The 14,157-nt window shown below is 36.9% G+C and overlaps 1 protein-coding gene across 1 annotated transcript; it reads right to left on the bottom strand.

The window, feature by feature from the left end:
• Positions 1 to 2,061: 2,061 nt before the first annotated feature.
• Positions 2,062 to 3,410, bottom strand: LOC112755136 (TLC domain-containing protein At5g14285). The gene has a single exon (XM_025803049.3). The coding sequence runs from the start codon at positions 2,907 to 2,909 to the stop codon at positions 2,166 to 2,168; it is 744 nt and encodes a 247-aa protein (XP_025658834.1). The 5' UTR covers positions 2,910 to 3,410; the 3' UTR covers positions 2,062 to 2,165.
• Positions 3,411 to 14,157: the final 10,747 nt, after the last annotated feature.

Below are 14,157 nucleotides of genomic sequence, written 5' to 3'. Positions count from 1 at the left end.
GACCACCGATCTTGATGATAGATGCTCAACCAGTGGCTATTGCATCTTCCTTAGCACAAATCCTATCTTCTGGAGTAGTAGAAAGCAACAAGTGGTGAGTCGTTTTTCTACAGAAGCTAAGTATCGTTGCTTGACAGACACGACAGCTGAACTTGCTTGGATTCAAAAGCTGCTTTGTGAACTAAAAGTGTCGTCTCTAGTTGCTCCAACCTTGAAGTTGATCTTCATTTTGTGAGAGATCAAGTTAAGCAAGGCAAGCTACACATTGTTCATATCCCTTCTAATGCTCAGATTGAGGATATAATGACAAAGCCCCTGAACCTTCTTGCATCAAATTCATGGACAAACTAAGGGTGTTTCCAAATTTCACCCTTAATTTGAGGGAGAGTATAGATAAGTGTAATGATTTAGGTAAAGTCCTCTGCCCTCATTGTATAAGCAATGTTCTCTCTCTCTCTCTCTCAAATATGGCACTTAATGTGGATTCGATTTAGGTTGCAGGTTGAAGTTTTTGCATAGCTATGCAAAGCTCCTCTTTGTGCATATTATTAATTTGGTTAGTGTAACATGAGATGTTGAATACAAGGGAGAGATCTATTTCTCCAATGTGCTCTTCTGAGAGTAAAATCGTAGTTTAAAACCAAAATTTATGAGAATTTTTCGTTTGATCTTAAATGATGATTTTAAAACTATGATTTATAAGTGTTTTTTTCTAATTTGTGGTTTTAAATCACGATTTACATATGGTTAGAATAGGATACGAATGTAACCAAATTCATTTTTTTTTGTGACACCAAATTCATTTTAAGACAATCAAGTATTATTGTAATTTTTTAATTTTATTTAATTAAAAAAAAAAAAAGTCCTGCTAGGGATAATAAACATCTCATCCCAAAAGTTTAAACTGATTTTGAGATTTACCAAGGATTGAACTCTTGACCTTTCGGATCTAGAGCTCTGATACCATCTCATGATACCATCATCCCAGAAGGTTCAGCTGATGGGAAAAAATAACACTAATGGTTATATCTGTAATACTTTTCTAAACCTGCATTGTAAACATTATACAAATATTCCATTGGCTCCCTATACTTTTTAAAAAAAAAAAAAAAACCCTAAGAAATGTATTGTAAGGGGAAAAAAACAATAATGTCGTTTGGGTCTTTGGGCCATTGAAATGTTGATCTATTCTGAGTATCCACCTTGTATGTCCTTAACTATGCTTTGGGATTATTATTTACTGCTAAATTCAAAAAATATAAATATTTAATGAGAAGACTCCATGAAACCACAACACTTATTCTTAAAATAGAGAAATATTGTTCCTAGATGAATATTGTCAAAATTAATTTTGGTTCTAAATTTTTTGTTACAGGTCATATATGAGAATTTTTTTTTATTTTTTTTTTGTTTAATAAGACTTAGGTACAATGAATCTAACCCATAAAATTTTAAAGGTGTCAAAAAATAAAAGTTGTGATAAAGAACAAAATCTGAGTCCAAATAATAATGTCCAAACCAATTAATAAATTCATTGACAGAAAAAGACCAACTAACGAAACATGTGGAACAAAAAGAGAAAAAAAAAGTCCAATTTATTTAATTCAAAATAATTATTAATAGTTAAAAAAAATTCTTATTAACAATTTTAATCATCTGACATAACACACTTTGTTTTGCAAAAGGTTTCTAGTCATTTTTGCTGCATGTCAGCAGCCAATTGTCTCCTGCCAAGGACTTGTGTCATTTGCAAATTTCTAGGTAATATTTTGCCTACTTCTACACCATAACAAGAAACATCCTCTGCTCCGAAGGAGGCGTTGGATTAGTACTTATTAGTTTTCAGTTTTCACATCTTCTCGAGTGGCAGGGCAACAGTTCCTGGTATTTTCATTTCAATTGTGGTATTTGCAGTGCTCGGTGAAGCATTTGAAAACTGTAATATCATTACAATTACATGTCACCACTAAAAATGCAAAGCCAAGGGTTCCCTCTATGAATACCACAAGACTACCCACACCAACAAACAAAAGCATAGCAGAGTAAAACACCAATGCAGAGTTATAGAATTTGTCAATGCAATCAATAAATTAGACTTAAAATTGTTACAATAATTAAAACTATAAAAGCACAAGAGGACTAATCCTAAAAATTCATAACCAACACTATCTAATCTTCTCTTGTAATTTCCTTGTCCTCTCTCTGTAAAGCTCAACCCAAAGATTCCAAATCCACAAGATGCTAACAGCAATTGCCATCAAAACAACCGCCACCCAAGAAACCCAAATCCACCTCGGAACCAAACCATCACCATGCTCGCTCGCATAGAACACAACCATCTCATAAACAAAGTAAGGTCCGGCGAATCCCCTAACCACCGAATACAGAGCATAAAACGGCGGCGAAAGCGCGTCGTACACCTTCGCCGCAAACGGATCCTCTTTCCGACGCGCACCGGCGAGCGTCCAGGCGTTCTGGCACGCGCTGGTGACCTCGGCGAGGAGAAGCAAGAAAAGAACAGCGAAGGCGCCGTGGGAAACCACATGGCGACACGTGGCAACTACAAATAGAGTGGCGAGGTGGTGCGCGATGAAGAGAACGTCGCTTGGGAAGAACACGAGGTAGTGGAGGAGATCCATGAGGAAGTAGGCGATGCTGTAGTCTAGAACTAGCTTCTGGAAGGCGGTGTTTGCGGCGGCGAAGCCACGGTTGGGGTCGGAGAGGATGGCGGCGGAGGCGAGAAGTACGGCGGGAGTGCCGTGGAAGAAGGATATGAGGCAGCTGGATGCTTCGGGTCGGATCTTAGGGCTCCAGTTGCGGAAAATTAGGAAGTAGCCAATGAGATAGATAGCGAGGAACATTGTAAAGAATGGAAGCACCGCATAGGATTCAAACCCTAGGGTTGCCATTGTTCTTCCAAGTGTCTGATTGTAACAACAAATTAAGAGTAACAGTGAACCTTTTTTTTTTATTAATTGGAATATTCCGAAGTTCTTATTGTGTGGGAGTGTGTGGTGCGTGTAAGATATTTTTTCGTTGCTTAAATAACGACGGTGGAGTGAACTGGTGAGCGTTGGTTTGGGGAAGAGGGGAAAAGTAGCAAATTGCTGAGGTTTGAGATTGAGTGTGGACAAGAACAATGTGTTTCTGTAAAAGAGTGGGAAGGAAAGTTGGAATAATCGAGAATCGATGTATCCAGAGCTAATAAGATCAAAGGAAGATGATTGTGGCACTGGGTTTCGGTTTCTTCTTGGCCTCTGGAAACCTATATTTAAGCCCCTGCTTATCTACTGTTAAGACTTAAGACTGTTCTATCTTTTCTAGTGATTTTATTAAATTTTTATTTCACAAAAATTGAAAGCGAAATTATCTTTCAACATATATTTTTATGATAAATTTAAGTATTATTTATGTATTAATTTTCATGTATTGTTAATATAAAATAATTTTATATGTGTAGTTAATTAGGTAAGACTACTTCAACAAAGTAACTACTATTTATATATTCTTCATATTAATTATGTGAATGATTATCTAAAGAAATATATGTGATTGAATAACGGTATAAAATATTTTATACCAACAGTATATTAAAATTAAATTTTTTATTTATTGGCATAAAATAATTTTTTTATATATTTTTATGAATGTGAAAGATTATGTTTGAATTGATTTCTAACGGATTAAATTATGGTATCATTTATACCCTTTCAAAAATATACAATTTGACAAATACTTGAATAATTTTAGAAAAAATTTAATGTATTTTTCAAAATTTATTTTTGTCCAAATTTTAATTATAAATTAAATTGATTAGAGATGTGATAATTTTATTATGTGTTATAAGTATATATAATAAATTTAGAATTTAATTTTTATACACTAATAGTTTAAAACGTTTTACACAGTCGTCTAATCACATTTATTTATTTTGAATGACCATTTATACTGTTAATATAAAAGATAATTATTTTTGATGTGGTATTACGTAATTAGATATATGTATAAAAATATTTTATATTTATAGTAATTCATCAAAATTAAATTCACAAATTAATTATAGCAATTATATACCGTAGAAGATAATTATCCTCTGCTTTTTTGAAGATATACTTAAATAATTGCCTTAAATTTATTACATAATTTAATAGGTCAATGATTATTCTTAGCAACTTATTAACTTAATTGTCACTATTTCAAAATTAATTACTTAAGTTTCATTTCTGAAAGCACATTATTAATGTCACTGTTTTTGTATAAAATAAAAAATTTATATTTTCATTGTATTGAGACCTTTATATTTTCTAGAGTTACTTTATAGTCCAATCAAAATTGAATAATTTAGGGTTTTTCTTTATCATACGAATAACTAACTTTAACAATAGTGGCAATCAAGTGGATGAGTCTAGCCAATGAGTAATAACTCAAATGGCATAGACTTTCCATACTCAATTAAGAGGTTGCGGGTTCAAGTCTCCTATCTTTCTAAATTTTGTCAATGAGTAATAGCTCAAATGGCATAGTCTCCCCATACTCAATTAAGAGGTTGCGGGTTCGAATCTCCTATCTTTAGTTAAAAAAAAAAAAAAAAAAAGGTGGATGAGTCCAAGTTTAGCCACACAAATAAGCTCAAATTCTTATTAATCCCATTAATGTATACAATTCCACGGTAACTAAGGGAAAAGTGATTAGTTCCTTTAAGATTTTAGAAAAACCCTTTCAAACCCTTTCACATACATTTGAGAACGCCTAAAGCACATGGTGAGGTAGATGAAGGCATGAGGATAGTTTCGAAATCATTGAAGTAGACATGATTGTACGATACCATTTTAGATGGAAATAGTAAAAATTGTGCTGCCAACTCCCAACATATTCAATGCAATCCACCCATTCCCTTCATACCATTGACATCTACTGTTGCCTCATGTCTCTTCCCTTTGCCAGGAGTATTCACATTAAATGCTGTGTTTTAAGCGCTGGAATCTTGGAAAACAGAGTAAACGATTAAGAAAGAAAAAAAATACTAGAATACTTAGATGAATTGGTCCTTCATCAAATAACACTTACACTTGGGCAATAAAATTCTTATCTTATTATCACTCAAATGATGTTATTATGTCTTATTATATATTATTTTTGTAGTAAAATCTTTTATATATATAGATCTCTCTTGACAACTTCATATATGGTATAAATTTTATGAATATTTTTTCGATCTTCTTCTTACATTTTTAAATTATTTGACGAAACTTTACTATCTTTTAAGTATGTTCACTCTTTATTGTTTATTACTCTAATTCTATATAATATAGTTGATTTTATAGCAATACGATAAAATTTACCCTTAAATTTTAAAGATATTTTTTTGTTTTATATAAATCCATCCGTATTTGACTATTTTGAACAACTCAATTGAATAATGTAGTACATATCTTCCTCAATTTCTCTATTTTGCTTAATAATATATCCAAAATACTTAAATCACTCTACATGTGATATAGTATTTTTTTTTCCAACTTTTAATTTTAAATAAATATTAAATAAATTGACTGTATATGAAATCCAATAAAATATACCCCAAGCTTTAACGTTCGCTTAGCATTTCATCAAAAGACTAATAACAATACAACCTTGATTACCAAAAGAGTAAACCACCTATAGATCTTCGAATTATCAAATCATAGACAAAGTTTTTTTTTAATTTATTTATCACAAAAATACTTCAAAATATCTTAAAACGCGACAAAAGTATCCAATTTTTAAATATATATTCTTAAAAAAGATTTTAGAGATTGAATTTTAAAAATTGAAATATTTTCATCTTTTAAAATTTGGTGAGTTTACGCTAAGTGAATATTTTTTGTACAATTTTTTTATAAAAGACCAAATTTTTTTTGGTGGTTTATTCTTACAAAAATTAAATAAAATACAGACCGCCTTATAAATCTTAGAGTTTATTGTTTTCCGAAATATATTATTTCATGAAGCCTTTTATACGGGTATCCAAAACTTGCAGAGTGCCATAAAACAAATTCTACACGTTTTCATGTAGGGAGATGAAGGAATTCCGAGATTGGGAAACGCCTAAAAACCTATCTTTTAAGCAACGTAACCTAGAAGGGAAGCAAACACAATTCACTAACGTTTGACTTGTACCATTCTGTTTTGATAAATAAAACTCTAGATAAACACAAGAATTAACACGACATAATTTTGTAGAATTTACACCATGTCTTGAATCTGATATTTGAATGGTATATATACAAGCAGCTTCATAACTAAACCCTCACCTAAAAAAGAAAGCTAAATTTGAAGGAAGTTAGAAATTAGTAATTAACCTTAAACTAATATATACTCGATAATTAACGCTAGTGACCAACAAAAAGGAGGATACAATTGACCCAAAATCATTGCTCACCATTCCAACCGTTGTTTGACAAACCTAAAAGCTAAAGTTGTGTAAATTATACTAAAGTTCAGTTTGGATAAACAGTTTAATTAAGTTATTTTTAAAAAATAACTTAAATAATAAATGACTATATTAAAAGTAGCTTATAAATAAGTTATTTTGTGTTTTGACTTTTAATTCTAAAAGTACTTATTTTATAGAAATGTAATAAAAAAAAGTAGTATTATGAGAGAAGTCATTTTTTTTTAATTTTTCTATAAGCTCCTAATAGTTTTTTAAAAAGTTACAATTTAATTTTAAAAATTACACCAGACATTAATACTACTATTTTTATAAGTCAAAAACTCAAAATTACTTTTAAAGCTTTCCAAACGAATTCTAAGACTTAATTTGATAAAAAATTTTCAAAAAGTATTTCGTTTTGTCTTTGATAAAAATCAAAATACTTGCGCGCTTGTGCTTGTAATGTTTGCAATTTTTACAAGTTAAAATACTTTTAAAAACACCTAATTTTTTTTTAAATTGACTTGTATTTATTATAATTAAAATATCTAATATAATTTTATATATTAATTAATATTTAAATTTAATTTTTATATTAATATCTGTTTATACCCTAACTCAACACTAAGACTTAGGTCCAAATAAACTTAAAAGGCCCAATCTAAAGATTAGCCTTCACTTGCCACCGACCATCTCACAAGAAGTCGGATCCAACACAGACTCGCTCCAAAGAAGTCGGGATCGAAGGATAGCGGGCAGATAATGCTTATTCAAATAAGTAACTGCCCCTAAAATCTCTCAACCCACTTTCAGGAGTTATATCTCAACTTCCCTAAGATAAAGGAATGGTTATCCACCTTAAAAGATGGAACTACTTCAACGGTGGTTATTGGTTCACCACTATAAATACACTAACACCCCTCAGGTATCTCTAAGTTCCAATACTTTCTAAACCTGCTAAAACCCTTTGCTAACTTAGGCATCAGAGTGTCTTTGCAAGTACCACCCACATTCTTTCACATAAACAAGTCGGACGGTAGCTCCCAGACGCGAATCAAGTCGGAGGTCCTCTCCTCCAGACGTTTGGGCCAACCTTATCAGTCCAGTCCATTAATCTCCGGTTATCCACCGTAACATTGGCGCCGTTGCCGGGGACCCGAGAGATCAACCAGTAATGACGGACGAATTCAATGAGGATGGAAACACAGCGTCTGATTCTGAGCAAGAGAATCAGGACGCCGCTAATAACGACAGAGCAATAGTCACCCACCAAGGGACGACTAACCAGCACAAAGAAGACACTTCAGGAGTAAAGGACCAAAAGGGAAACTCCTTTGAAGGGCGCGAACCAGGAAAGGAAGGGCAGCCCCATGCAACTGATTTTATGGGACTATTCCATGGCCACCAAGGGCGCCTGGAGCAATTGAAGCAAGAGCTGGAACGACAACGAGAGGCAGAGAGAAATTTGAGAAACGAGATTGAGCGGCGAAAGGAGCTTGAGGAAAAGCTCTTAAGACTAGAGTCCGCTCTCAAAGGTCGAAACTCTCGCAGTGACCGAGAAGACTCTCCCTTGGGAGGAGAAGATCCATTCAGTGAGGACATAATGAGGGCAAAAGTGCCAAGAAACTTTAAAAGTCCTGACATGGACCTCTACGATGGAACTACGGATCCAAAGCATCACTTAAGCAATTTTAAAAGTCGGATGTACCTAGCCGACGCTTCTGATTTTACTCGCTGCAAGGCTTTCCCGATAGCCCTTACTAAAGCAGTGATGAAGTGGTTCGATAGCTTCCCCCCAAGGTCGGTCACTAGTTTCGACGACCTCTCGCAGAAGTTCCTCATGCGATTCTCAATCCAAAAGGACAAAATGAAGCACACACCGAGCCTCCTAGGAGTAAAACAGGAGGTGGAGAACCTTTGAGGGACTACATGGAAAGCGTGTTTAGAAATTCAAGACCTACCCACGGAAGTAGTGATTATGGGCCTAGTAAATGGACTCCGAGAAGGTCCCTTCTCCCAGTCCATCTCGAAAAGGCACCCGACCTCCCTGAGTGATGTACAGGAAAGAGTTGAGAAGTATATCAACATGGAGAAAAATGTCAGGCTTCGAGAGCAAAGTTGGCGACCTGGTCACTCTCACTCATCAAAAGAGAGAGAAAAAGGCCCAAAAAGAAAGAGGAAGCCGGCCCTGAAAGGCCTAGGAGATATCACTCCTATACTCCTCTACGAGTTTTTCTAGTTGATATATACAGGAAAATTTTCCATACTGAAAGACTGCCTCCCCCTAGGCCCATCAAAAATAAAAGGGGGGAAGTCGTAGCGACTACTGTAAGTACCATAAACTATATGGTCACTCAACAAATGATTGCTACGACCTAAAGAATGTGATAGAAAAGCTGGCCAGAGAAGGTCGGCTTGATAGGTATCTCATGGAAAGGTCGGATCATCATGGCAAAAAGAAGTGAGATGACGAGGACCAAAGAGACCCGCCTCCACAGACCCCGAAAAGACATATACACATGATCTCAGGAGGGTTCGCGGAAGGTGGTCTCACAAAGTCATCTCGCAAAAGACACCTGAAGGAAGTCTACCAGGTCGGAGGCGAAGTTCCCGACCTTCCTACCATTTCCTTCACTAAAGAAGATGGGCAAGGCATAGTTCCCGGACATGATAATCCAGTAGTGATCACTATGATCCTTGCCAATGTCCATTTACACAGAACCCTGGTAGATCAGGGAAGCTCGGCCGATATCCTGTTCAAACCAGCATTTGATAAGTTGGGGTTGGATGAAAAGGAATTAAGAGCTTACCCTGACACTTTATACGGGTTGGGGGATACACCAATTAAGCCACTAGGATTCATACCCCTCCGCACAACTTTTGGAAAAGGGGAAAAATCCAAAACTCTGAGTATTGACTTCATAGTCGTCGATGTGGGTTCAACCTACAATGCCCTAATAGGCAGAACTACCATAAATCGGCTCGGAGTAGTGGTGTCCACCCCCCACCTTTGCATGAAATTCCCAACACCAAAGGAAATTGCAACCATTAGGAGAGACCAGAAATTGGCAAGAAAATACTACAACGAAAGCCTGAACCTGAGAGGAAAGGGTAAGGAGGTGCACACAATTGAGCTCGGAGGAATCAGGACTAGAGAAGAGTTACGACCACAACCCGGGGGAAAAACTGAAGAGATACAGGTCGGAAAAGAGGAAGGAAAAATTACCAATATATGAGCCAGCCTAAAAGAAGATCTGAAGCAGAAGCTTATAAAGCTCCTACAAAGAGAATTCCGACCTCTTCGCCTGGAAAGTCTCCGATATGCCAGGGATAGATCCCGAACTCATGTCGCATAGGCTATCAGTATACCCCGGATCACGACCTGTTCAGCAAAGAAGACGGAAGCTCGGACCTGAACGGACCCAAGTGGTGGAAGAGCAAGTACAAGCCCTCCTAGAAGCTGGCTTCATCAAAGAGGTTAAATATCCGGCGTGGCTGGCAAATGTGGTGCTGGTCAAAAAGCAAAACGGCAAGTGGAGGATGTGCGTTGACTACACCGACCTAAACCAGGCGTGTCCTAAAGACCTATATCCACTTTCAAATATTGATACCTTAGTAGACTCCAGCTCAGGGTATCAATACTTGTCGTTTATGGATGCGTACTCGGGATATAATCAAATCCCGATGTATAAGCCGGATCAAGAAAAGACATCTTTCATCATGCCAAGAGCAAACTATTGCTATGTAGTCATGCCTTTTGGGTTAAAAAATGTAGGAGCCACATATCAAAGGCTGATGAATAAGTTGTTTTCACCTCACCTTGGGAGTTTAATGGAAGTCTACGTAGAAGACATGCTAGTAAAAACCAAGGATGAGGCCGACCTCTTGACCGACCTCTCGCAAGTCTTCAACACCATTAGGATGCATGGGATGAGATTGAATCCTGCAAAATACACCTTCGGGGTGGAGGCAGGGAAATTTTTGGGATTTATGCTTACACAAAGGAGGGATTGAAGCCAACTCCGATAAGTGCAAAGTAGTCCTAGAAATGAAAAGCCCGACTTGCTTAAGGGAGGTCCAGCAGTTAAACGGCCGACTTGCAGCTCTCTCCAGGTTCTTGGCAGGATCAGCATTAAGATCCCTACCATTCTTCTCCCTACTAAGAAAAAGATGCCAGTTCGAATGGACCCCTGAGTGCAAAGAAGAATTCCAGGAGTTCAAAAGGTTTTTAAGCCAATCTCCTATTCTGACCCGACCTAAAGTTGGGGAAGAACTCGTCCTGCATTTGTCCGTAGCTAACAAAGTTGTATCCTCAGCTTTAATACGGGAAGACGAGGTCGGGCAGCATCCTGTATACTTCACCAACAAAGTCCTACAAGGCCCTGATTGAGGTATTAAAAACTTGAAAAGTTTGCGTATGTCTTAATTATAGCCTCTCGAAGGTTACGACCTTATTTCCAAGCACACACAATAAGAGTTCAGACGAACCAGCCCATGAAGCAAATCCTTCAGAAAATGGATATTGCGGGTAGAATGGTTCAATGGGCCATAGAGCTATCCGAGTTCGACCTCAAGTACGAAACTCGGACGGCAATTAAAGCCCAATCCCTCACCGACTTCGTGGCAGAATATGCAGGAGATCAAGAGGAAACCTCCACCACCTGGGAGCTATACGTGGATGAATCCTCCAACAAAGTCGGAAGCGGTAAAGGCATAATATTAGTCAACCAAGAGGGAACTCAAGTGGAAATTTCTCTCAAATTTGAATTTCCAGCCTCTAACAATCAGGCAGAGTATGAAGTCTTGATTGCAGGGTTAAAGCTAGCCGAAGAAGTCGGAGCGACCAAAGTAGTCATGTTCAGCGACTCTCAGGTGGTGACCTCCCAAATAAATAGAGAATATCTGGCTAAAGACCTCAATATGAAGAGGTACTTAGACAAAATCTTGGAGTAACTTAGGCATTTTGTAAAAATCGAGGTCAAACACATAACTTGGGATCTCAACAGCAAAGCAGACGCCCTCTCCAAGTAGCAAGTTCCAAGCTCGGAGGGAATAATAGAAGCCTAATCCAAGTAACTCTCCAAGAACCCTCAATTACAAAAACAAAGGGCAAACAAGACATCCTTGAAGTCTCCGAATTGGACCTCGGATGGATGAACCCATTAATCGAATACCTGAAATTTAAAATCCTACCCAAAGAAGAAAAATAGGCCAAGAAAATCCGGAGGGAAGCACAAAGCTACACTCTGGTAAAAAATATCCTTTATAAAAGAGGAATATCTACACCACTATTGAAGTGCATCCCGACTTCATGGACGGCAGAGGTATTGGAGGAAGTCCACAATAGTGTCTGCGGAAATCATCTCGGAGCAAGGTCTTTGGCTAGGAAAGTCATCCGAGCCGGATTCTACTGGCCGACCTTGCAGAAAGATGCAACCTAGTTCGTAAAGAGGTGTCAACCATGCCAAATGCATGCAAACTTCCACGTTGCTCCCCCCGAGGAGCTCATTAGCATAACTTCTCCATGGCCTTTTACAAAGTGGGGATTGGACCTATTAGGACCCTTTCCCCAGGCGCCTGGACAAGTAAAGTACCTAATAGTGGGAGTAGACTACTTCACGAAATGGATTGAAGCAGAACCATTGGCAACCATCACCGCCCAAAGAAGTCAGAAATTCCTCTACAAAAACATTATCACAAGGTATGGAATCCCCCACTCCATTACCACTGATAATGGAACTCAATTCACAGACTCCACCTTCAGAAATCTGGTAGCCAGTATGAAGATCAAGCATCGGTTCACCTCAGTAGAACATCCACAAGCAAATGGGCAAGCTGAGGCAGCTAACAAAGTCATACTGGCTGGGTTGAAGAAAAGGTTGCAAGATGCAAAAGGAGCATGGGCTAAGGAACTCCCCCAAGTACTATGGGCGTATCGGACTACACCTCAGTCCGCCATAGGGGAAACACCTTTCCGACTTGTGTATGGCATAGAAGCCATGATACCAATTGAAATCAATGAGCAAAGTCCAAGGATGAGCTTCTACGACGAGGTTGGCAACGTACAGGGGCACAAGGAAGAACTCGAGCTATTCCCCAAAGTCCGAGAATAAGCCCAGATAAGAGAAGCAGCGCCGAAGCAAAGGATGACAAATAGATACAACAAAAAAGTCATTCGAAGAAGCTTCGCCCCAGACGACTTGGTCTTAATCAGAAATGACATCGGAGTCAACAAGTCGGGGGAAGGAAAGTTCGCTGCTAATTGGAAAGGACCATATAAGATAAGTGAAGTCTTAGGAAAGGGATACTACAAGGTAACCGACTTGAACGGTACCGAGCTACCTAGGTCGTGGCATGCTTGTAATATGAAAAGGTACTATAGTTAAAAGCAAACTTCACTCCTTGGTGTACTCTTTTTCCCGACTTCATGGTTTTTTCCAAGGTTGCGAGAACCGGACTGGTCAATAAACCGGTGAGGTCACTGGTTCAATGGTTCACTGGTTCGACCGGAATTCAATCGGAGTTCAACCGGTTTAATTAAATATTAAATAAAATTATTAAAAAACCTAAAAATAATTTTAAATATATAAATTCAATAATTTCTAACTTAATAAAATTTAAAATTTCATATAATAAATTATCCATAACTTAATATTAGAGGTTCACAAACAACTTCAAACATCAAAGTTTATAACTAAACAACTTCATAGATCATTAAGGAAGAGAAATATAGTGATACTAAGAAACCCAAAAGAATTTAAATTGGCATGGCTTGTGTACATATCATCTAGCAACACTTAAATTGTGGCTGTAAAGTATAAATAGATTGAATGATACTATTCAAAACAAAGGTATATTAGTACAAACAAGCATAGTTTGTTGATACATAACCGGTTTACCATATGCAGGACTTTGAAATACACTGATTCAGATATATAGAAGCACATTGACACTGTTTTTGACTCATGCTTCACAAGAAGACTGTTAGTCTACCATAAGGCTTTTCACCTTCAACCCTAGAAGGTTGAATGTGACATGAAAACTGAACAGAAGCATATAATAAAAAGAGACAGGGTTCCAACAATTCTGTGCTTCACTCAGAAGCAAGCATTTAAGGACTAGCCGAGCCAAATACTTCTACTTATCATGAACTGAATTGACCTATTATCCCAGCTCAACAATGAATTATCGACAAATAGTAAAATACTATGTTGCTAGATCAAACCCAGGTTATAAGACTCTTCACGATCACTTGTTCGCATCACCCTCGTCACATTTGTGTTTGCATTATTGTGCTTGTGTTCCATTCATTTACTCTAGTTTTTATGCTATTGTGCTAGGGAGGGAAAAGTGGAAAATACACTACACAGAAAAAGGGAAGGGAACATAGTTAACAGTATAGTTATAACTTATGAATCCAAACTAATCTGAAAACATATCAGTAGCAAAAACTAATTTGAATCGAATTCCAAAGTCAGAATCCAAATTAAATTGAATTCAGAATTACATCACCATTCAACAAATTGAATAAATAATGTCTTCTGGCTGTTGTTTCTGTTCCATCTTCAACACCCAGCAAAAATAAATTAACCTTCAACAAAAGTAACTCAAACAAATTAACCTAGCAAAGAAAATATTTAATCAAATCATTCAATCAATCATTATTTCAGAAAATCAGTAACTCAGATTAAGCAAAATTATCAAACTCAGAATCAGAAATCAAAGAACCCAAAACCCAGAATCGG

Source organism: Arachis hypogaea, chromosome 16 (genome assembly GCF_003086295.3).
Source record: "Arachis hypogaea cultivar Tifrunner chromosome 16, arahy.Tifrunner.gnm2.J5K5, whole genome shotgun sequence".
Taxonomy (NCBI): domain Eukaryota; kingdom Viridiplantae; phylum Streptophyta; class Magnoliopsida; order Fabales; family Fabaceae; genus Arachis; species Arachis hypogaea.
The sequence above is the reverse complement of the archived record's forward strand: the minus strand, read 5'-3'. Positions and strand labels throughout refer to the sequence as shown.